Below are 25,024 nucleotides of genomic sequence, written 5' to 3'. Positions count from 1 at the left end.
TTGCATTTCAAAATATTTCTTCTGCATTGTTAAATGCATTCATTCGGTCGGTTGCAACTGAATTTTGATCACATAGTTCAATCAAATACTTCCTTCAAACTGCACAAATAAACATACCAGAGACTATGTCATTTTTGTGATTAAATTTTCTTGTCAAAGTGTTCGATGTCTTCATTATTACGAATTCATAAGCAAAATGACTACGCTGTCTTAATCACAACTATAACGCGGTAAAAAAGGAGTTTGCATATGACCTATTATCCTTTTATTATTATACAGTAAAGTATGTAATATACACAATAAAATACATGCATAACAAAATATATAAGTATCACCAAGATTAATAAATATTTATGTTGGTCTCAGATCTATATTGCAAATTATCACATTTTATGGGAGACGATTTTGTAGTTTGTGTATGTTTCAATAACATTGATTAGTTCCCCTAGACTATTCTGTTTATCTAAAAAGTGTTTAAATCAGCAGGCATTGTTGTCGAGTTTTCATCAGTTTAATTTTAAATTAATACATACACGACGCGCATTAAATATTTTTTCTTGATGTAACGTATCTTTCATGTTCATTACGTAAAAGTTTGCATTGCGATTGGTTCGTCCAGGGTCATAATGTAAAGATTTATATATATATATATATATATCCGAACTATTAGTGTTCCGTTATCGTACATTGATAGACACGTGTTATATAGTGGATCACAAATTATTGTTTAACTATGAAAAGGTAAAGGTGTCATTTAATTATCTACTGCAAATTTAAAAGGGATATTTTGGATGGCGTATAATATGTGATATCTGTGCAAATACATCACTTTTGTTTGGTATTACTAAAATGTATTCCTTGCACACATGTTGTTGTCGCCGAATAAAATTATTGATTCGATGTAGCAACGAATGAATGCGTGAACTTTGCAATACAGTAAAGCCTTTACAGCTTCGAACCTATCTAGCGGTTTTGGAAATAATATGAACTAGCGTATATCATTCCAACAGTTTGCTATGATTCCCTTGTATACAAACATAATAAACCTTATACATATGTATTCTGACACGTTATAGTTCTGCCTAATTATGTACATATTTAATGCACGGTATATATGACAATACCGTATACGATTAACTGAAGCCACCAGTCTAAATCGCCTCCCCAAATGGCTGAGTGTTTACGATTCAATATTACCTCTTTGCTTAGCAAACTAGTACACACACAGGTTTACCTTCGTGTAAACTGATATCAGAAAACGAGATTCAGTAAGCTGCCCCAACATTTTCAAGCCCTGCTCGAATAATTTTTCAACTCGGCTAAGTATATCATTTGAACTAGTCGCATTGTTTAGGTTTATATTGAGAGAGAGAGAGGGAGAGAGAGAGGGAGAGAGAGAGAGAGAGAGAGAGAGAGAGAGAGAGAGAGAGAGAGAGAGAGAGAGAGAGAGAGAGAGAGAGAGAGAGAGAGAGAGAGAGAGAGAGAGAGAGAGAGAGAGAGAGAGAGAGAGGATTATTTTATTTAAATAAATCTGAATTCAAATGGATGTAATAAACAGCCACCAGTTGAATACGGCGACTCCCACCTCCTTTCATATAAACAAGCAATTCCGTCGATTTGTTTCATATTTATTGTATAGGAGTTGATGGTTTAAACATAATCGAGCATAATATACATATAACAACATTTGTTTACTAGTCCTGTTATAAAATCCATTAAAAAATATTTTACAATATTGCATCATGTCGTCTAAAGGAAGCTGCGCGCATTGCACATGACATTCATACACTGAACTTTCTAGAACTCATGCAAACAAAATAAAGTATTTGTGTTCAATATGCAATATATAACATGTTTGAATAACACAGCATTAAAATTTGAACGGAAAAGCCTCAATGTACGTATGTATCATTTATTGTAAAAGAAAGACTGGTATTTTTTTATTCTTATCTTTTTCCGTTGGCAGTTCCGCGTGCCTTTCTTTAAAGCGGTAAAATGATACGCGAGAAATTACATCTAAACCGTTGATTTATTGTTTTTATTTAAAAACACAAAAATATACTAAACCAAAATTTAGGCAAATGACAATCGATTATATATTATATTATGTTATACAAATTTCTCTTAAACAGTTCGTTATGTTTTCCATTCAATACCTAAAACTATCATTCCAAAATACATAGTTTGTAAATATACATTAATTAATAGGGTCCATAGACTAAAATTAAATAAGCAAAGTTAACACTCCGAAACATATAATTTAATTATACTGAGCACGATCCTCACATTACCCTTTCTAAATTTTATCACAGATCGTGTATTGTGTTGGCCCTCATTTCCGTTATATCTCTTTATCCAGTACATCCGAAATTACCTTTTCAACACAAAACAGCGACATTATTCATAGCACATTTCAACGAAAATTAATATAACACGTATGATTATATTTATAAATAATTATTTAATTTATTTAACGGTTTAATTATTGTATCGCCTGTCACTGATTTGCGAGTAGATATAACACTTTGTTTGGTGAATCATATGAAGATATCAACAAAATTGCATAGTATAAGGCATTGAAACACAAAACTTTGTTTAAATAACATTCATTGATAAAGACATAAAAATTACCTTTGGTATATACAATGATGCCGATGCCAATTCCAATAAGAACGCCGGCTATGCATCCGCATATAATTGCAGCAAGTTCACCAGGACTCAGCCCTGTTCATCAAATGTAATGAAACATCTTTAAAGATAGGGAATATGTATTTCGTTTCGATTAACTACAACTTAAAGGTGTAAATGTGTTCATTTTACACCTATATAACTTTGTTTTCCTGTGTCCAATTATACAGCACATAATTGTTGTACAACTTGTCGCAAATGTTAGGAAGATTGATATTGGTGAAATTATCCACATTAAATTCGTTGTTGTGATTTCAGGAGTTACTATTGATGTTGGTTTAATTGTGGTATTATTAATGTGTGTGGAAGTGGATGTTGAGCCTGAAATGAAAATGAATTGTGCTTATTTGTACGCATACAGAAAAAAGATGCATGTACCTCAAGAACGTAAATAAATATATACTCCATAGCACTTTTTTCAAAAAAGTACATTACATTCACAATAGGCTTAAGTCAGGATACAAATAAACTTACCATCATCTGTGGTTGGTTTTGATTCTGAAAAAAAAATATGCATCTACATACAGTTTGTTTTCTGAAAAACTGAATTTACAATGCATGCATACTATCGTATTATATTAATTGCAACGTTTTGACAACAAAATAATTTGTAATTTGGCAATGAGAAAAGAGTAATAACATGTTCTTGGTCCTAACTTACGTAAACATCGATACATTTTGCCAATGAGATATTAAATTAAAGTATTACAATGACATTTTTCAGGAAAATAGCTTTATCATTAGTGAAACAATATTAAATGTGAAAGTAAATAAATGTAAATAAATAAACGTGATAATGTCCTAGCTTTACACAAGGGTTATATAATCATATGTTAATCTAAAATCACATGACAAAACTACTTCAAAATTATTTCAGTGGAATTACACGAACACGATTAAAAGTTATAAACGAACTAACTGTGATGCATTTATGAATGTTGCCTATCAACTGACATTTACCTGTGTATGCTAAAGTCAGCGAAGAACTGTCCGATGGGCTTGTAGAACATGAATAAACACCATTTGACGACTTCGCCAAGTTGAAAATTGTCAAAGTCATTTCTGCTGATCCATCGCCGTTTTCCTTCACTGATGCCTTGTGCAAAGTAGCGTTTACTACTTGAATATCGAAGCCATATGACGCTATATTTGTGCCATTGTGTTTGAATTCTATCCCAGATTCCACAGTGCACACTGTGCATGTCAGGGTAACGTTGGTTCCCAGATTAAACGCAGCTGTTGTTGCAATTAGGTTAATGCTGCATGAGCTTACACCTGTTAACAATTTAATACGTACTGGTATAAGTTCGTGTCACTTTTGTAAAATATGTATGTTTTCTAAATCAATAATACACTAAATAGTAGCTCAATTTATACAAAAAATATCTTACAATCTTACCAGACAAGGAAACTGAAGACACCATCAAAATGATGACGATCCAAATGATGATGACGGCATTGTTGACAGTCATTTTACGCGCAAGTAGTTGTCAAGCAATCTGATTTAACAAAAAAAATTGATTTCATTATTAAATTACAATAACACTTCAACCATATATTTGACCTAGATTAACAAATATGGCGTTCAAATTATATTATCCGACTTGATATACAAACAACACCCCAAGCGCGCAACAAATATAAATTGCATTACAAAATATCAAAAGGTTTAATCGGGAATAACTCACCGCAAGTCTAAACAAAGCAAAATCACTTTACCTGGCAACGTTATGTAAGTCAAAACGAAACCGAGAATGGTGAAGCTTAATATTTTAATAATTGATAATGTAGCGCATTTACATTTTACTCGAATACATTATTTGAAGTTTTGTATTGAAATTATAAATGTCTATGCAAAACAATGTAGAGCACAATAAACACTATCCAAGTAATGTAACTCCAAAATCGATACAAAACTCTTTCGTCATGCATAAGGTACTCCCGTCTAGATAGCCAAACATATGCAATAAACCAATACAGCTTTTATTTTATCACAAATTTAAGCGGCGTGAATTAGAATGATTAAATTATGTAAGCTTTTCTATAATTTCTGGCATGAGTAGTGTGTTAACTGTACTCAAATACGTAAAGCAACAATCAACCAATTTATACAAGTGTTCGTATGCATTTAATAATATAAAATGAATAAACATAATAGCTCCAACCTAAATCCCCGTCATTCATACAAAGTACAGGGTGCTCGGACTTGACTCTGTTATAGTTTTTATACTATTTTGATATTAAGTAAGCAAAGGTTTTGGTAATTTATTATACTCAAAAGACATTTATAATGTGTACACAGTGAATCAACGCTTTGCTTATTTATGTTAGCTCATACTGCTAAATTTCGTATATTGTTCATTATATGTCATTATATTCATGTACACAGATGAGATTTACAAACTTTCCTGATTTCTTCACAATTTTTATACGTGAGATCATTAATAGTTATTTGTTATGAATACTATTTAGCGTATTTGTTAAAATGCTGTCTGTGAGTTTTATAGGATTTTCTGAGGTGGGGTGCACAAATAAGTGCAGAAACTAAACATAATAAAGTAAAGACATAAATAATAACAATAAATACGGGTACCAAAAGCTGTCCTGCTTGGCGCCTTGCATACACGGAGTTGGCAGTAAAAGAGAGTCTTCAGTAAAGGCGGGTCTTAAATCAACAACGTCTGGGCCTAAATCGCGTAAGATTGACAAAATAAAATGACATACATTTATAAACACGCTTGTCGGTTATTTTTCGAATGCTTTACCGTATTCGAATATATGAACCAAGTATGTGCTTTTATTTCCAAATTGTATTTACAAATGCATCAACGTTTGATCAAATCAAGCATTAATTTAAACTGTCTACTCGTCAATAATGGAACGACCTATAAGAATGCCCAGCCCAGAGGATGCGGCATATTGATATTGTGTTAAGTTGCATTTTGTATGACATTTAATACATGCGAGGTTAAGAAAGACATGTTAGAAGAATCACAATCCCGTTGTGTTGGCTTCAGCGTTGGTCTTCACGATATTTACTGAGCCGTTTTTTTTATTAATTTAACAATTCATTTACACGAATTCATTGGAAATTGGGTTGATATAATACCGGCATAATCTTGAGAAAAATAGAGAGAGGGTAAATTGACGAAATTAATGTTCATTTCAAGAATTACGTTCCACTTTTTCATTCACAGGAAGAAGATTAAATAAACCGAATTCATTTAAATAATATATTGACTAAAACATGAATGTAGACGTTTGCGTTGGACATTCGAGTCTGTATAAATATTTTGGTCGGGATTTTTCATTAAAAGACATATTTTGTCGATGGTTATACTGTGTTTCAAGTAAAACATGTCTATGTATTAATTATAACGGAAGACACTTGAATTAAATCGATACACATTACACAGTTCACATGTAAGTATTTGAGTTATTCGTTGTTCTAAGCTTTTAGTTTTTCTGGTGTTGTGGTGTGTTTAGTCATGTGTGCATTTTAATTCAATAATGTGGTCAAAATCAGGAATTATCACGTTCGCGTTTTTGTCAAAAATATATATTATAGGTATGTAACTTAATATATTTATTATTCAATACTCAACACTTGTGATATGTTTCGATAAAGGTTTAACCGTCGGAAAACTGTTTACTCTGTGCAAATGCGTGCTGTCTGTGCACACACAGATTTCCTATTATGAAATTGTTATTATATACTTATATAAAAGTGATTGTCTTTTTATTGTGGACGGGAAAGATTTAAATCCAACGTTCATTTCTCAGAAACATTTATGAACTGTTGGATTATGTATAAATTGTACAGGTGCTAAGATTAATATTGAGAGCTGAATGTGAATCACGCCAGTTCAACCAACGTATGATACCCAATAGGGATACGCTTAAAATCATACATTGTACTTCCGGAGATACATAAATTGACAGGAAAACTATCAATATGGAGCCGAAAGAGTTGATTTGATTTGGTTTTTCATTTTCTCCTAAAAAGCTCAATGCTATTCGACCGCACGTACATTATTAATGGTAAATCTGAACTTCAAGGGGCCTTTTCACAGATTTTGGCATGTATTGACGATTGTCATTAAAAGTTTTATTTTGATAAATGTAAACTTTGGATCTAAAAAGCTCCAGTAAAAACAAGAATAAAATTAAAAAGTTAAAAAAAGCAACACTCAACTGGCTTGAAACACTGACCCCTGGAGTGAAAGTCTATCGCTTAGACCACTCGGCCATCCGTGCTCATACAATTAGTGATAAGTTTTATACTTTATATAAACAATCCTCGTAGTATCACACAATATAACGACACCAACAGCACTATTCAAATTATTCAATCGTTTCGCGTTGCAACGCTTTATAATTTTCAGGTTTTTAAATCGTCAAACGATGCATTTAATGGATATTTTAGAGCATGTTTAATGTTCAGTATTACTGTTTCCTCATAAATATCATAACTACAATGAAAATTTGCGAATCTGATTTTATTTTTATTTTTTTTGTCAATTTACAAAAACGTGAATCGCTTTCCGAGTGCTGACCTAGATAGACAATGTGGATAGCATTTCGCATTTTCATTGAAATACTTACTCGTAACAGTCGAATATTTTATACATTTTGTTATATTTCACTATTTTACATTGCCAGCGACATCGGACTCTTCTTTTTTGTCGCAAATCGGCTTGGAATGGCCACAATTCACCAAAATCTAATAGGGAGATATAACTGGTCTTGGGATACATTAGTTGTATTCGTAGTCGGCATATCTCCCGGTCGTGTAAATTACTTTGGGCGTCGAGTTTTATTGATGTGCAGCAAGAAATGACGGCTATTATGTCTACTTATATATTTTGATACTATCAGTGTGGGTGAAACCATCATTATAACTGCTGGAATTATGTTCTGATGGGTTGATATGTCATTCAATTTGGTTATGGTCAATGTATGTATTACCGGAAGTACAACTTATGATTTTAAGCGTATTCCTATTGGGGATTCATAATTTGGTTTACTGGGCGTTTGAGTGCATTGTGAGAAACTACATGTCTTGCGTAGGACGTTGTAAATTAAAACATTAACAAAGGGAATTGATAATATGAAACAATTTAAATGGACCTTTTCACAGATTATGACATGGTTTGAAGTTTGTTTAATCCTTGAAATTAAATAATCTAAACATCGGAACTAAAGAGTTCCAGTGCAAAAAAAATGTAATCCACACCTGGGCTCGAACCACTTACCAATAGAGTAAAAGTTAAGAGCTTAGACCTCTCGGTCATCCGTGCTGACATGAAGCACAGGATATGTTATGACATATATAAACAATCCTCGTTATGTAGCAAAACATAACGATAACAACAGAACTGTCCAAATTATCCAATCGTTTCGCGTTTTTAACGTTTCATAATTTTCATGTTTTTTAATCGTCAAAAGATGCATATAATGGATATTTGAGATTATGGTTAATGTTCAGTATTACTGTTTCCTTGCAAAAAAACTTAACTACAACAAACATTTTCAACTACCAAACTGTGTTTTTGTTTTCAATTGTGTATATTATCAAAACGTGAAAAGGTCTTTTTACGCGATAAGAATAAACTCTACCACTGACAGCATCGGAAGACTACGATAAAGCGTGTGCGTTTTTTTTTTCTGATTTAACCAAGTTGAGATAAGTTGAACCATCATTAATATGATTTGTAATTTATACAGCCATTATAAAATTATACGTATTTTGTCTACGTACAAAATACAGAATGAGTTTGAACTGTTGAAAATTTTGTTTCAGAATGTTATATATTGGCTTAAATGAACTAAGCTATTTTATCAAGATTGTGTTTAATTGCCAACTATGAAGCCAATTATTTTAGTTTATTAAGAATAAGACCATATAGTTTCGAAAAAAACGTTTGAAGTTCATCATTCTAATGTTCTAATTGCATGAATACAACAGTTGCTTGGGTGATAAATATATGTATATGTATAATTAAAATTATTTATATACAAGATGCAAATGCTCCGGAATTAAAAGCCAATTCAACATTGGTGAACATCAACGAAACTGTTCAATTGACATGCACGCATTCATCGGCGACGATAGTAGACTGGTTAGTCCAACCATTTGGTCATGGGCAGTTCGAAAGACTTCTTTCAACGGCATATGTGAACAACAATTGTGCCTCACGTGATTCACCATTTTCTTATGTTCGTCCGACATGCAGTTGTATGGGAGCGACAGCATTTACGTGCAGCATCAGAGTAGTTAACACAAACAATAATGGAGAGAAATGGAAGTGCTCGGTTGCCATTAACTCAGTACAAACACTTAGCAATGAAATAACATTGATGATAGCAGGTACGTGTTATATGATTCGGTGTCCGGTTTAAATAGATAATTATATATTTATATTTGTACTGATAGAATGTTTAATTTATTAACAGATATACTATAATGTAACTGACAAACTTAACACAAATAATCAGTTTTTTATCGATTGAAATAAGAAGACATATGACCCCTTCCACTTCATAAAAAAAGCAAAGTCACACATTTATCATTTAAACATTGCCGGCGTCCAATTGTACAATGGGTTATTTCTAATATTGTTAAGATGACAACTGTTCTTCAACTTGCCGAATTTATTTAAAATCAACCACAGATTTACAAATAAACTGCATTAACGTCTTACAACATGTAAAATATGCTTCAAGAAAACATGTCATAGTTTCAAGTGAATATAACTATGACAATCAAAATATGGAGTAACTTAACATAAAGTGTTGTTTATTAACATTTTTTTCAAAGTGCGACGACTTTCAGTTTTTAAAGACAGTTTTGTAACAGATTCCTTTTTTCTCTTTTCTAAAGTTCCAGTGAAAAATGTTACATTGATACCTGCCGTACCAACAATTTCCGTCCTCCCCAACTTGGCAATCAGTTACATCAGATGTGTGTCTTCAGTCGGACGTCCAGCACCCCAAATAACCTGGTACCTGGATAACAGAACCCCCTCTTATGACAGTGATGATGTTGACCTTTCTGTAAATAGCAGCAGTTCAACAGTGTCTGATGTGACGACAAGTATTCTTACTATTACACCTAGCAACACATATCACAGGGCTCGGATCTTTTGCTACGCCTCAAATGGATACGGAAAGATATTATCCGATATAACTCCGGAAATCGATGTTTTAAGTATGTTTTGATTATCCCATACAGCATATTCTCACTATGATTTCTTTTGGATTGATATTATTTAAACAACTTGTAATTTGTAAATATAAGGTTTTAGAATTCGGTTAAATATACAAATCAAAATGTTTACCATATAAAGAAAAGACAACTATTTACGAAATAAGCATTAACATACATGTATTTATATTTATTTGAATTTGCGATTCAAGGTTCTCCTACGAAGCCGACAATTCTCTACAAGACTGTAATTGTTAACACAATTTCTGTGATAGCCAACCGCTCTGTGTCTCTAGAATGTTATTCTTCTGGGAATCCAACGCCAAACATTTCATGGATTTATTCTGAAGGTTCCGTGATAAACAGAAAAACAATTGAACTGAAATGGGAGCAACGTGAAAACATAGACCGGGTCATCTGCAATGCCACAAGTTTTATGCAGCCAACAAATCAATCTCCGATAACACAATATAGGTCAACTGACACAGTGGTCACCATTTTACGTAAGTGTCTATCGTGGATTATTAACATCACATATTTTAAAGCTTAGTTAAATATACCGTTAACGGATAGTTTTTGCTAGTATTGAATAGAGGCATACGTGTGTGTTTAAAAATAAGCATTCAGTAATCATTTGATAGTATTGTTTATGTATCAGATTTACATCAAGTCAATGTGGCAGTGCCAATATATTAACCATACTATTCGCTTTTAGATTATTAGTCATTTATGCCGTTTCGTTGATATTTTTACCTCAGTTTTATAAAAATATTTATACCCAGGGAATAGGAAAACTTAAAACAAAATAAGTCATTTGTATCGATATGAGTGTTTGTGTGTTTATTTCAAACTTGTGTTTTAGCATGTTACAATTGTACTATTCTTCTTATGTAACAAAATGTTATTGTCCGAATGTCGATTGTGATATATAACAACTAGCATTTATAAACAATACCATTTCTAATACACCTCAAATTGCTATTTATGTGTACGAAGTTTCATGGTTATGCCTTTTAAAATTTTCGATTTGTTTTAGTATTTTATATAATTCATTTTTTTAAACACTCAACTCACATGAGTTAACTCGATACATTTAAGGGATTGAAACTATGCTGTTATCACTTTCATTTTATGTAAGTGTTTGCAAACGGATGGAAAGAAAGAGTAAAACATGTTAAAGGGGCCTTTCACGTTCTGGTAAATTGACAAAATTTAAAAAAGTTGTTTCAAATTCGCAAATTTTCGTTTTAGTTATGATATTTGTGAGGAAACAGTAATACCATGCTCTTAAATAGCCAATGTATGCATCTGTTGACGATTTAAAAGCCTGAAAGTTATAAAGCGTTGCAACGCGAAGCGATTGAATAATTTGGAGTGTTCTGTTGTTGTCGCTATATTTTGTGAAATTACGATGATTGCTTTTATAAAGTATACAATACTTTCTACATTGCGTGAGCACGGATGGCCGAGTGGTCTAAATGGTTTATAATTTTACTCCAGGACCCCAGGGGAGTGGTTCGAACCCAGTTGTGGGTTACTTTTGTTTTTCTTTTTCTTTTTTTTATTCTCGATTTTTCACTGGAGCTTTTTATTTCCAATCTTTACAATTATCAATATAAAGCATTTAATGACAAACTTCAAAACATGCAAAAATCTGTGAAAAGGCCCTTTAATACAGACAGAAAGCAAATCTAGAGCAAAATATGTGCATCAAGTTTCATTATCATATCATATATACGTTTTGTATTTTTGTATATTAAGGTTGGGTATATTTTTTATCGAAGCTGATCTGAACGCTGACCTCTGGTGGATGCCTTTTGTAAACATCGCAGGATTTAGACAGAAAGACTTTTGAAATGTTAGCATACTTTCATAGTCCTTTTCAGTAACAAGTCATTGAAGGAGGGAAGAACACACATCTTATAAACTCATTATTAATTCTACTTCAGATACGAACGTGTCCGAAAAAACATGTCAAATGAGATACGCATAATGCGTTATTTGACTTAAACTATAAATTTGACGAGACGTTTTATGGACATCGATTTTAAAATGTGAATGTTTTGCTTTCTCACAATCTAAAATAAGCTGATAACCTTAAGATATTTTGAACTCACTATACATGCTGCTCTGTACATACAGATCCACCGTCAATTCCAAAGTGTGCTATCGGAAATTACTCAATTGCGTTCGCTGCAATACGGGCAGTAAAAAATGAGAAATTAACAATTAATTGCACCAGTAAGAGCAACCCTCCTCCCATGAGCTATACATGGACACTGCCGTCGGGAATGAAACAGTACGGACAACAACTCACCATACCACAAGTAGTGTCTAACGGTAATTACACACTGGATGTCAACAATGCCATGAACGCAACTTTCGAACCGCATGTGATTGCTGGAAATGCCAATATCATCCTAACACTTGACGTATTATGTAAGTTTGAACATTTTTATTATCATTTGAATAGCAATTATTTACAATTATTTTACATTTTTACAGTTTTTAATACTATAAACATGTCCATGGCAAGATAATTATCATAAATCCGTCAAGTCTTTGACAGAGATATTTCGTTCATAACTAGAGCCGTACAATAATATAACGGTGCCGAAATGCGTTACATTTGCTGTGCAATAAATCATTTCAGATCCAGTGACTATACGGTCTATTGCGAATACAACCGTTTTGTTGAACCAGGCATTGTCAGTCATGTGCCCTTACACACCTGGAAATCCATCTGAGACCAGTTTCACGTGGATACATGTTACTACATCACGCGAGGTCGGGCGTGGGCAAACACTTGCCTTGCAAAACATGCAGATATCTGACGAGGGCTTGTATAAGTGCAAAGTAAACAACACCATGACACCTACAGGATGCTGTGTACAGCCGGCTGACGACGAAACAATGTTTTATGTTGATGTACAATGTAAGTTCATGTTTAATACTTGTATGTTTATACTTCTTTTCAAGACATTTAGCATTATCGAAATCTTTTATATACCTGTATATCATTATACGTATAACTACATAATTTATATTTCTGATAATTTGTATGATCAAATTACTTTGTAGACGCCGCAAATATAAAAAGGTTTTATGCCACCGGATTTGAGAATGTGCAAAATATTACGGTAAACGAAAGTCAAACTGTTATATTACACTGTGATTCTGAAGGCGACCCTTTGGCCTATATGTTACTGATAAATAATACACGCGGTGGAAATGATTTATTAAGTGAAAAATATTCTAACACAATATCCGTATCAATTCCTCATACAAGATGTGAATATGACATGGGAGCCTATCAATGCAGAGCAAATAACACGCACAATAAAGTTCAGCAGTCGCGAGAAATTGAGATCAAGATACTATGTAAGTCAATTTGATATAACACTTATATTGGTTTATGGTTTCAAAGTAACGGTCTAATGTTGATAAATATTTGTGATTAACTGTATTACAACTAATATAACATTTCTGTGTTTGAAGGCTCACCGAGACCTTCGCCATTTATGCCTCCTGTACCAAATGTATGGACGAAATCAAACAGTAGTGTAATTCTCAATTACACTATTGTGGCGTATCCTGCTCCAAGCGCTTCATCGGCATTTGTTTGGCTGAAGCAAGTAAACGATAAATGGTTAATTATAAATGAAACCAGCAGACTTCATATTCACATTTCCGACAATAGACTACATACAAACCTTTCAATTTTTAACATCCAGGAAGAAGATTTTGCAACCTATATGATCAAAGTAAACAATGCCGTTGGCGCCACGGAACATGCATTTGTTATTCAAGCGAAAGGTAATACATGATGTCATTATTTCGGAATCGTGTAATAATGGACATAAGTTACTAGTTTGTAGTTGCTTAATGATGAGCGATCATTTATACATCCATTCATTACCATCGACGTTTGAAAGGTATTTTATATATATACTTTACAGAAGAGCCAGCGATGCCAAACCAATTCCGTGTAGTTGAAGAGGTGGTAACAGAGAGGTCAGTAACCGTTGAATGGATACCAAGATTCAATGGAGGCGAATATCAATGGTTCGTTATAGGATATAAACAGGAAACGAGCGAGTATTGGATTTACAAAAATGTATCTGGACTTATCAGTCGAATATCTATTGACGGATTGGATTCCGGGACCTCTTATCAATTCAAAATGTATGCAGAAAATTCAATTGGATCTTCAGGGGAAACCGATGTGATAACATTTTTAACAAGAGCCAAAACTGGTAAGAATGAAAAATTACAATAAATATGTAGCTTATAAAGCAGATTATGAAGTCGTATTTAGCGATGGTATAATGCGTTACTATTTTAGCAACATAAGAATATCGTCAATATTTTTCCCATAAATATTTCATACATTCACTTTTGTCGGATGTATAACTGCTCTAGACCCAAGGTACCACCGGACTGTTTTATTTAACGTGTATTCGTATAATTAGAACAGTTTCTTATTTTCTATTAAACAATACATGTTTAAACTATTCCAATCATACCTTCACGTTTTGTTCAAGCATAAAATGTAATGGATTACACTTTCTATTTGTTTACAAGAGCAACTTCTTTACATAAACAAGTATATTTATGTTTGTACTTAATTTCTTAGATGGAGGAAACAGCGCTTCAATTGCAGCCATAGGGGGTGGTGTTGGAGGCTCCGTTGTAGGTTTGGTGGTACTCATCGTTCTTGTGGTCGTGATACGGAAACGCAGAAACAATGGTTCGATACGTTTCGTTTCTGTGTCTAATAAGATATTAAAACGCCGATTTTTGAATGGGAAAATTCACTCTTTTAATGTATATTTGCTATATTAGGTTGTTAAACCCGACTAATACTATTACAACAACTACTACTACTACTTCTACTACGACTACTACAATTACTGCTGCCGCTGCTGCTGCTGCTGCTACGACTACTTCTACTACTACTAGTACTACTACTACTACTACTACTACTACTACTACTACTACTTCTACTACTACTACTTCTACTATTACTACTACTACTACTACTACTACTACTATTACTACTACTACTACTACTACTACTACTACTACTACTACCACTACTACTACTACTACTACTACTTCTTCTACTACTTCTACTACTACTACTACTACTACTACTACTACTACTACTACTACTAATACTACTTCTACTACTACTTCTACTACTACTACTACTACTACTACTTTTACTACTACTACTATTACTACTACTACTACTACTACTACTACTACTACTACTACTACTACTACTACTACTACTACTACTACTACTACTACTACTACTACTTCTACTACTACTGCTACTACTACTTCTTCTACCATTACAACAACTACTACTACTTCTACTACTACAACTACTGCTACTACTAGCTTGTATATTAAAAAAAGTGTTTTATGTTTAGGCACAACGACAAGAGTTCCCTTCAAGAAGTGAGTATCATATAAAGTTTGTTTTAAATTATTGATTACTGAATATAGATGATGCTGATGATGCTGTACTAATTATGCTGTATTAAAGCAATAGCTTTGTTGGAGCTGTTGATTTGTGTTCTTCCTTAAGCGTCTGTATTTAATTAGTATTATTCACTTTGTTCAAATGTCAATCCAATATTTGTATAAAAATTAAAGAGCCAATTTGTATTTGTTGTCTAGGTCTAAGTCAAAGAAAAAAGAAGGTACAGTTTATGAAAATTCTCGTAAGTACAAATTGCAGTGTGATTAATTTGGTAAAAGTCGGTTACTTAAGTTTATTCTTTATTCTTAATATCGCGTTTATGTGTATTTGATGTAAAGCTGCAATTGATATTGTTACATTATTTATACAGTGTTTCGGTCTGGGAGAGTAGAGGTCGTAATGAAAAAGGCAACCACAGGCAGCTCTGATAATCCAACATACCAACATAACAAAGATACGTCGGAAACTGAAGGGTTGCAGAGGACACCTTCGTTTGTCATTGTGCCAGAACCTTTGTACGGGAATGCCGGTGATTTTAAATTACGCGTTCGGTCCATACACATCCAAGAGTTGCGAAAATTTACATATCAGTGTAAACAAGACCCTACTGATGTATTCAAAAATTTCTACGTAAGTATCAACGTTTACGCAGTATTACACGATGACAAATTGTTTACAAGCCCTTAACTTTAACCGTTCATTTACTTATATTCGTATGTTATTCCTGAATGTATAGACTACGTATTAAACAAAACAATGCTGTCTATTAAATAAAAATATATATTTATGCATGCAAATTTAGTCTAACAGAAAAATGTATTAGTTTAAAGATTAAGGTTGCATGATTCAAAGTCTCAATAATTCTTCTCAATACTTGACTTTACTCAATTGGAATGCCTCTTTAACATTCCCGAATTTTTTCATTGCACTGACACTCTGTGCATCCCTCATTTGATACAAATATAGTTACTGGCAACTTTCAGTCACTGGACACAGACCTAAAGTTTGACACTTCTGCTGCACGTATCGAAATCAATATACCGAAAAACCGATACAGGAACATGTATCCGTGTAAGTGTTTTCTTTCTTTATTTTGTACTTATTTTCGGCTTTTTATTATTTACGTAGAGTGATATACGACAATCTATGTAATTATACAATCTTTTATTTTAACAATTGTAGGCTTTAAAAACTGGAAAACAATGGTTTTACCTTTATATAGCTTGATTTTGTAAAATATGTTACAGATGACAAAAATAGAGTTGTTCTGCCACTGATTGATGGGGACTTACATTCCGATTTTATAAACGCCAGTTTTATTGATGTAATAAAGATTTCTTTAAACGTACTTGTTTTGATTTAAAATGAAATTCTAACCTATGAATTAAAGAAATTGACATTAAAACTTGTGATTTGATACATAAGGAATACTCTTGATATGTTATACTTTCAGGGTTATAATAAACCAAAGAAATACATCGCAGCGCAAGGTAATACCTTCTTAAAGTAGATTAAGCCTTCTTTTTATTTCACTCAACCCCAAAGACTACTTTGTAAATCCTCTTTAGTAAATATTGTTTTGTAATTCCTGTCTGGAATATCTTGTTGCTTTTTTATCCTGTTTTGTAAACTCTGTGTATTGTCACCCAGCCGTAGTCACAGTGCAACAACTCTTGATAGCGGTGATCAGTACAGTGCGGTAACCATGTATAAGTCACCTGCGAATCTGAGAAATTCATATGTAAAGTTACGTAATTGATGAATCTGTTGCGTAAACACAAGGAAGCGGCATTCTTTTTATTAAGTCTTGAAGAAGACAATTATTGTGTGTGGCGGTTTTATGCATAAAGCTCAGACGTCAGTCACAAAACATATTCGACTACAAATACAATATATTGTTTGGTTTACTGGATAAATTCAAATGAATCATCATGTTCCATGTATTGCAGTCATTTGATGATATTTTGTAGGACCGTTAGAACGAACGATACTGGATATATGGAGATTGATCTGGGCAGAAAAAATTCAAGCGGTGGCGATGGTGACAAATTTAGTGGAAGAAGGAAAGGTTTGTATTTTTATTAATCGTTTTGTTTCAAAGTTTCTTTTAATATTGTCAAATAAAGCATACATCTTATTTGAATTTTTAAGATATTGGCTTTATAAAATATATATGGATTATGTTATTTAATGAATAATTTTAAAACAAACAATACATGAACATTTGAAGTTATATGTTGAAATATGTTGTTCTTTATCGTTATATATTTCCAAATATTCTATACCCGCTGGAAATAGTGTAAGGTACTTCACTTTAATTCAATTTATTATTTTAATTTACAGACAACATGTTTTCATCACTGAATTGATATTATATTTCAGCGGAAATGCTTCCAATACTGGCCTGACGATACGCGAAACCCTTTCAAGCGTGGACACTTCAAGATATCATTGATTCAACAAGATGATTATGCCGATTTCATTATTAGAAAACTGGAATGCTCAAATGTAATATGTTTGCATATTAGTCGCGTGTTCAGTATTTGTATATCGTCATGTTTGTACTTCTAGTTTAATATAGTTTTATTTCGCATGGCAACATTATGCTTTCATTGTAAAACTCTGTTTTTATGAACTTTAGGAAAGCTCTCACAAAGTACACACAGTTTACCATTGTCACTTTACCGCATGGCCAGACAAAGATGTACCAGACTCAGCTCTGTCGTTGGTACAATTCTGGCGCAAAGTCCGCTCGTATGCCGACCACGAAACAATCCCTTTGCTTGTACATTGCAGGTAATGTGTGTATTATTCAGATCTCAACAATGTCATTTTGTAAAATATGTGTATCACTCATGAGATTATCGAGTACTTGTTATATCACAGTGCTGGTGTTGGTCGGACCGGTACGTTTATTACGCTTGATTATCTGCACGATCAAGGGCTCGCAGTACATGAGATAAATGTACACGACGCTGTAAAAGCAATGAGGGATCAACGCATCAACATGGTACAGACTAAGGCAAGTAACTATTTCATTTCTCTATAACCATTATCATGATAAGTTGTACCGTTTGATGTGAGGCAGAAATAACCCATTACTTATGAGTATAATATAGGACTATATCAGTATCTGCTGTTGTTTTTTTAAATAGAACCAGTATCTGTACATACATGAACTTCTGTGCGAAGTATTTGACCCGATTGGAAGTGTTGTCAAGAACAATGAACACATGACAACATCTTCAATGACGCATAGTGTTCTCGGAAGTGAGTTCAAGGTAATTCAACACACAAATGAATAAGGATAATATAAAAAGTTTAACCTAAAGTCTTACTTATTTTTACATATTTTCTTACACTGTTGCTTGTGAATATTCTATGGATCAGTATCTTGGAGACTACTACTTAATTTTCATACATCTAGAGACTACGCGAGGCCGAAGAATTCAACGCAACACAAGCGACTAAAGACACACTTGCTGCTGGTAAGAAAGCAACGTATATATACTATGTTGCACCTTCACAAAACCATCCGTTGGAATATACAAAGCAATGTCTTTTTATAAATGTGCGTAATCAATAAAACGCAAAATGCGCAAACAACAAACATATAAGCTGAACAATAAAGCAATGTTGTTTGAATTTTCAGAAGATCGGTTCAGACCAATGCTGCTGCATTCTGCCACAGGAGAAAGCAAGTACGCCAACGCAGTCTACATCAATGTAAGTAGTTCCAATGTAAACATTGAAAATGCTAACCGTTTGAATTCCAAAATTACGATGCATTGCATTCGTAACGTCGTTTCAATTTGACATTCTTATGTTATAATGACATACCAATATTATCAGTATAAATATGTCAGAATATTCAACATATTTTGATTGGCTATTACAGACTTTCCGAGAACAGAAAAAAATAATCTTAACTCCCTCAACAGCAGAAGGGAGCACGGACATTGACTTTCTATGGCTATTGCACGACTTCAAACTCGCAACTGTCGTTATACTGAATGAAAAGGTTTACATCATTGTATAACATGAAATGTTTTACTGCAAATTTAAAATATCTTGGCATGTTTTATTTATTTTATAAAACCAAATTTACTCTAAAATACCTTATTTCAGCTGGATCCGTACATTCCCGATCAAGACAAAACTACTGTTACCGGACCATTCAGTGGGAAATTAGTTTCAAAAAGCACACAAAGTCATTACACAGAGCTAGTTGTTAAATACCAATATTACGCAGAGGTATAAGGCTATTCGTCTGAGTTAAAGAACACATTTTTACATGTTTTCATACGTTTATCAAAAAGCTTTACCATAAAATGCCTAACACTATGCTGCAATATAAAAACAATACGTTTTGATTTTCTATTGAATCGTTTGTGACGTATGTTAAAATGTTGTTTATCGTTTGCAGCACGAAAGTTTTGATGTTCGATTTCTCCACTTCTCGTTATGGCCAAAGAAGACCAAAGTATGCAAAATATCAGATATAATGCACCTATTGATTGCTGCCCAAGACATTGCAACAGATCTTCCAGTGGTTGTGCAGTGTCGGTAAGTGGTGTGTTATTTCACATGTTCAAAGTTTCGGATTCTGAATGGTCTTAGTGGTATACTAGTTACGATCGTTTAACTGTTTAAAAATTCCTGACACAATTTCACGCTCACAATTATATTTAGCGTATACCCCAATATTTCTTGTTCATTCAATATAGTTATGCAAAACAGTTATTCTTGATTCACCCTATTTTGATTACAAATTCTTTTTCAGTGACGGATACACCCGCAGTGGTTTGTTCGCGGTTTTATGGTGCATTGTCGAGAGGATAAAACGGGACGAAGAGATTGCCGTTGCTGAGACTGTGAGAATGACCAAGCGTCGATGTCAACGAATCATCCCTCATGAGGTACATGTCTGTGTAATTGCTTAAATTTAACAAGTGTTTGGTGAGATCGTCAATCTATACTGATTTCTGACGTTAACGGAGTACTTTATGGACTCGTGTTCATGCATAGTATTGTTCACACTCTTTTCCTGTTTTCTTATTCCAGGAGCAATATCGGTTTTGTCACGAATTCGCAAAGCAATATGCGGTAGGCGGCAAGACATACGAAAATACAGAGGACGGAATAAGAAGAAAAAAATAAAATAAATAACAACCTGCCCCTTAAACAAAAAGCCTTTCTTGGTATACACGTGTAAATGACCGGAACGGGCGATATAATCTATGATAATCATGAAATGGTGCAAATAGTGTATGTTTAAGAACTATAAACATTGCTTTACAGAGAAAACTGTTCGTATAAAAGTGAAATTGTTTCGATTTCGAGTGTTTCTTCCGTTATGAAGAAGAGGATACCAGAATAAAAGGTAGAAGAACACTCGGCAAACGTTTGGCACCTTAATATAAATTATCAACAAACTTAAGAGACATAGCTTTGGAAAGGATGTGGACTTACATATTAATGCATGTTTTTTAATACTAATGTGTATTAGCATAGTATACATGTTGTAAGGAAATTAAAGGATTAATGCAACGACTGTTAATGCAAAACTTATGCAATAGTTTTCGTGTTCGCAAACTTATTACTACAAATTCATAAATTGTATTCAGTTTTATTTGATTTTATGGAAGTGATAGTTATTGTCAGCTTCGAATCGGTTGTCTCACTTTATCATTATTGAACGAATCTGCAATATACCAGTGTTATTCATAATTTGTGTTTTTATATAAAATTGTTGTTATTGTTGTTTCTCAATATTACCCTTCACATTATTTGTTAAAAGTTGTTTTTCAAATAGTCTATGCAATGGTATTTACTAATAATAATTTATTTGATATATTGTTTACACAGTCTCTAATTAAATGAGTCCTAATATAAAGTAAAAGTGTATTCAAATCATTCAAATATGCATTTATATTTTTACATTCATATTTATTTGTGTTTAATAAGTAAAGCATCGTTGACTTTTGTACTTGATATGTCATCTTTTAATCAATCAACGTCCAAAGGTTGTATATCTCTTATCAATTGCAAAACATGCGCATGATGAAGGACATTTAATCTGTTTGTGAGCATTCAGTTGCGCTCAATCAGCAGACACATTTGTTCAAAGCTTCCTGTTTGAAACTTAACTATTTTTAGAGTTGAAAACTGTATTGATCGTTGCGTTATGACACATATTTAAGACATGGCCTGTACGGGCGGTTGTAAAATAGACACTTCCTCATGTAAATTACCCTCTCCGATATTACGTTACTGAAGTTTAAAGTGATAATGGTATGCAGGTTATGAATAATATTAACCTTCATATCAGGAAGAAAAAAAGTTTCATTGTTACATGTATGGCTGATCTAATGATCAACTTGAAAATCTACGTCATTTGTAGTGTGATAGCATAATAGTTAGCCCATTTATGCCTAGTGGACTCTGCCATCCTTCTAAATTGGATCAATTTATTTCCAAAATTAGGGATGTCTAGTATATTTATTTATAAATTTAGAATATTTATTACAACAATTCATCTAAGCAAACAGCGCAGACCCTAGAGAGACGCCGCATCATGCGGCGTCTCATCTGGGTCTACGCTGTTTGCCAAGGCCTTTTTTCTAGACGCTAGGCATAAATGGGTTAATATTATACATTAGCCAATGCTTTAAATAACCGTTTGCTTGTTGTATTTTTGCTATCCAGACTTAATAGTATTTTCATTTGAAGGATACCGTCTTTCTTATATATACGTATGCGATTCATGCATAATGCATAATTGATTCAATACTTAATGAACATAAATTGAAGTGGAATTTTCATTTAACGTGCAAATATTGTGTTGGTATAAAAGAATAAGTTTGCATTATTTTTTATAACCCCAAAAGAAGGCATATCGAAGTCGTTTCGTCCCTCAGTTAATGGGTAGCTCTGTTGGGGTTTAAATGGGTGCTCCAAAGTCCGGCATTGTTTGCGCTGTCTCCAATAATGTACTGTTTACTCCTTGCCTGGATCTTGACATAGTCTATCATTCCCATGACATTTCTATGTGTCCAGTACAAGTCACTCAAAAATTAATTGTAAAAAAGGTCTTGGATGTCTGGTTTTTTTATGATTGGATTTTGATACAAATGTAGTTAATTGCCATTTCACATCGACCGGTCAATTTATCGAGTACAGCTATAATGCCCACGCCAATGTTAGTTATAAGAGTTGTTTTATCTTTAAAATGTTTAATTGCATTGTTAATGAATTGCGATATAACTACAGATTATTATTGCACACGTACGTAGCTGAGTCGCAAACATGGCTTATTTATCGAAACTAAAGATCCATATCAAAACGTGAGGTCGTGCACGTTGATGAAAGCTAGTTTCTTGATAAGATTTTATAAAGGATCTATTATTTCAGACTATTATGTCCATTTACTAAGAAATTAATTGTGTATAATACCCAAAGCCGTCATTCAAATATCAAGACCATAGTTCAAGGTCAAATGACTTTTATTCATGATTTTTAATAATATTTTTATTATTATTATGAGGCAATGCACCATGGATAAGAAATGTGTCTACTGCTGAAATGTGATTATTTGTATTAATGGCATATATTTGACTTGTGTTCTTGTGCCACTCTCAGACATGATATTCGTGGGAAAACGTCACGAACTCTAGAAAGACTTGTTTTACTTGATACAAATTATCATTTCTATTTAACATATTGTATATGCATAACTTGAATTTAATCTGGTAACATACCTTTACACTTACAATTTATTAAGTTGTTTCTGTTTATAACGCTTACATTTGTATATTATATAGTTGTATTTAATAAAGTATTTAGCTTTCCTAAAATGTAAGTGTTGTTGTGTATTATCCCAGTTGTTGATCAAATTCTTTATGCGTAATAACAATTCAGTGCTTACGTTTGGTCAGAAAAAAAAGAAAATGTTGGAGTTTTAATTGTTATAGGAAAGTAAAATGTCCTTCTGCTAGTAATTAATCAATCTCATCACGACTCAAAAAGTGTTAATGCTGTTGTTCTTGTGTATCATAACCATTGCGTAATTAAATAATTTAATCGAGTTATTATTACATTGCTTTTTAATATACAAAAAAAACTATTCTTCAAATTGTATGGTTCTGGATTAGTTCCGGACTAACTGTCAGGTTTGGGATCCCTTCAACAGGTTTACAACCTAGTCTTTGCGTTGACCGTCCCAAGTAGGGGAAACAGCTTTAATCATGATTGTATATTGAATGCAGACTTGAACATGTTCTCGTCTATTGTAAGGGTAATCAGTCATTTTGCCTTAAATAACATCGCCGGATGTTTCAAAAGTGTGCAGCCAGTCCGAGACTTGAATCCGCTTACATAGCAAATCACCAATCCCAGTAATACAGTGACAAGGACAAGAATAACACTCTGATAATATTTCTGGGGTTTCGCTTTATCTATACATTTAAGATAACACACAGGGAAGTACTTATACTCGATTTCGGCAGAAATGCAAACAACATGTACTGTTCAAAGCGCACTCGTGTTAACATTATCAGCTGCAATGACTAAGTGTGATTGAGCAGTCATTTAATAATCATCCACGATTGAGTTTGTTTTGCAGGTGATATGACATGCGCGCGCAAATCTTGTTATATCAGGCCATAGAACTAAGGCAGGTGACGTGGATAAAGATTGTTGTGTATAATGGCAACTGAAATATTGACTGAATAAGCAATTGAGCACAGTGATCGCTTGATCATATCCAGGGTGCTCGTCCTTATCTATTGATCAGCTTTACAATTGCACTAACATGCAAACCACGCAAGTATGCGATCAATTTAGCCTCTTTCATATCTGATGATAACATACTTACACCTGCTTTAGTTATTGTTTCTTGTAGCATAAAGACATTTCAATAGTCCTTATCCTATGTCAATGATTGAAAAACTAATAACAGTACGTAAACCAGTAGGAGTAGCGACTCGTAAGCCAAAATATTAAGACCGTGTAAGCCTCTTCCTTTAATGGAAGCTTTACCATTTGCGGGTTTAACAAAAATGCAACTTGTTTACGAATCATATGTTACTGACGATGGTTTATTGAACCTGTTTGCAGTAATATGATACATAAGCAATCTTCAAGATTTGACGGGTTTCGATGTCGCAATAAATCAACGATAGCATGCCATTTCATACTTTATCTCTTATTTCGTACTTTTTTGTATCATTTCTTATAAATCGACTTAAAATTTTTATTTATTGGACTTCTGATTGTGCTGTCTTAAATGCAAGTGGTTTTGAACTAAATCGGCGATATCTTAGTCAGGCAATTATAACACCGGCTTTCCATGAATAACCACCTAAGACATGAGCCTAACACTTAACTAAATATTTACACAAATTGCAACATATGGCACTGAACGCATAGAGTGCTGAAGGCGGAAGAGATATTTAAATTTATATTGGCTGTTGAACCAACTCAATTGTTGAAAAAGTTTTTAAACAAATAATAGCTGCATTATTCCACGTTGATGACCTCATTCATTGCGGTAGTTGCATATGAATAGGATCAATTACCGATTGCAAGCCAGGACTTCCTTTACAAACCCTGCTAACTGCGCAATTCAACTACTT

At 33.2% G+C, this 25,024-nt stretch overlaps 2 protein-coding genes across 11 annotated transcripts in view; one reads left to right on the top strand and one right to left on the bottom strand.

The window, feature by feature from the left end:
* LOC127836658 (tyrosine-protein phosphatase Lar-like) overlaps positions 1 to 23,245 on the top strand; it is a 40,510-nt gene extending 17,265 nt beyond the window's left edge. Inside the window, exons 1-28 of one of the 7 annotated variants that reach the window (XM_052363334.1) lie at positions 6,157 to 6,256; positions 8,711 to 9,058; positions 9,572 to 9,898; positions 10,108 to 10,398; positions 12,038 to 12,334; positions 12,549 to 12,830; positions 12,977 to 13,276; positions 13,394 to 13,711; positions 13,855 to 14,151; positions 14,532 to 14,645; positions 15,337 to 15,364; positions 15,587 to 15,630; positions 15,760 to 16,019; positions 16,373 to 16,460; positions 16,637 to 16,713; positions 16,843 to 16,879; positions 17,360 to 17,457; positions 17,772 to 17,897; positions 18,031 to 18,185; positions 18,276 to 18,411; positions 18,545 to 18,670; positions 18,817 to 18,877; positions 19,042 to 19,115; positions 19,288 to 19,410; positions 19,518 to 19,643; positions 19,816 to 19,955; positions 20,173 to 20,308; positions 20,454 to 23,245. In XM_052363334.1, the coding sequence (XP_052219294.1) occupies positions 6,199 to 6,256; positions 8,711 to 9,058; positions 9,572 to 9,898; positions 10,108 to 10,398; positions 12,038 to 12,334; positions 12,549 to 12,830; positions 12,977 to 13,276; positions 13,394 to 13,711; positions 13,855 to 14,151; positions 14,532 to 14,645; positions 15,337 to 15,364; positions 15,587 to 15,630; positions 15,760 to 16,019; positions 16,373 to 16,460; positions 16,637 to 16,713; positions 16,843 to 16,879; positions 17,360 to 17,457; positions 17,772 to 17,897; positions 18,031 to 18,185; positions 18,276 to 18,411; positions 18,545 to 18,670; positions 18,817 to 18,877; positions 19,042 to 19,115; positions 19,288 to 19,410; positions 19,518 to 19,643; positions 19,816 to 19,955; positions 20,173 to 20,308; positions 20,454 to 20,549 (4,563 nt within the window). In that variant the 5' untranslated portion in view covers positions 6,157 to 6,198 and the 3' untranslated portion in view covers positions 20,550 to 23,245. Of the gene's footprint in view, positions 1 to 6,156; positions 6,257 to 8,710; positions 9,059 to 9,571; positions 9,899 to 10,107; positions 10,399 to 12,037; positions 12,335 to 12,548; positions 12,831 to 12,976; positions 13,277 to 13,393; positions 13,712 to 13,854; positions 14,152 to 14,531; positions 14,646 to 15,336; positions 15,365 to 15,586; positions 15,631 to 15,759; positions 16,020 to 16,372; positions 16,461 to 16,636; positions 16,714 to 16,842; positions 16,880 to 17,359; positions 17,458 to 17,771; positions 17,898 to 18,030; positions 18,186 to 18,275; positions 18,412 to 18,544; positions 18,671 to 18,816; positions 18,878 to 19,041; positions 19,116 to 19,287; positions 19,411 to 19,517; positions 19,644 to 19,815; positions 19,956 to 20,172; positions 20,309 to 20,453 lie in introns of those variants that run through there. The other 6 variants (XM_052363336.1, XM_052363338.1, XM_052363335.1 and 3 more) reach the window with 6 other exon arrangements.
* On the bottom strand, positions 1,616 to 4,638 carry LOC127836668 (uncharacterized). 4 transcript variants are annotated; one of them, XM_052363365.1, is made up of 6 exons: positions 4,408 to 4,599; positions 4,088 to 4,187; positions 3,649 to 3,963; positions 3,163 to 3,186; positions 2,632 to 2,724; positions 1,616 to 2,374 (listed from the first exon to the last, which is right to left on the bottom strand). In XM_052363365.1, exons 2-6 carry the CDS (start codon positions 4,158 to 4,160, stop codon positions 2,352 to 2,354), a joined length of 528 nt encoding a protein of 175 aa, XP_052219325.1. In that variant the 5' UTR covers positions 4,161 to 4,187; positions 4,408 to 4,599; the 3' UTR covers positions 1,616 to 2,351. The 4 variants fall into 4 exon arrangements, with proteins under 4 accessions (XP_052219325.1, XP_052219323.1, XP_052219322.1 ...); XM_052363363.1 differs by lacking the exons at positions 1,616 to 2,374; positions 2,632 to 2,724; positions 4,408 to 4,599 and adding exons at positions 2,731 to 3,009; positions 4,606 to 4,638; XM_052363362.1 differs by lacking the exons at positions 1,616 to 2,374; positions 2,632 to 2,724 and adding an exon at positions 2,731 to 3,009 and having other exon boundaries at positions 4,377 to 4,599.
* Positions 23,246 to 25,024: the final 1,779 nt, after the last annotated feature.

The sequence above is a fragment of the Dreissena polymorpha genome, chromosome 6 (assembly GCF_020536995.1).
Source record: "Dreissena polymorpha isolate Duluth1 chromosome 6, UMN_Dpol_1.0, whole genome shotgun sequence".
NCBI classification, from domain to species: Eukaryota; Metazoa; Mollusca; class Bivalvia; order Myida; family Dreissenidae; genus Dreissena; species Dreissena polymorpha.
This window is presented reverse-complemented; position numbering and strand designations above follow the sequence as displayed.

Coding starts and splice junctions, on each gene's coding strand:
- LOC127836668 (XM_052363363.1), bottom strand. CDS start 4,160: ATGACTGTCAACAATGCCGTCATCATCATTTGGATCGTCATCATTTTG. Junction 3,964..4,087: donor GTCTTCAGTTTCCTTGTCTG/GTAAGATTGTAA, acceptor AATTGTTAACAG/GTGTAAGCTCATGCAGCATT. Junction 3,010..3,162: donor AAAACCAACCACAGATGATG/GTAAGTTTATTT, acceptor TTTTCATTTCAG/GCTCAACATCCACTTCCACA.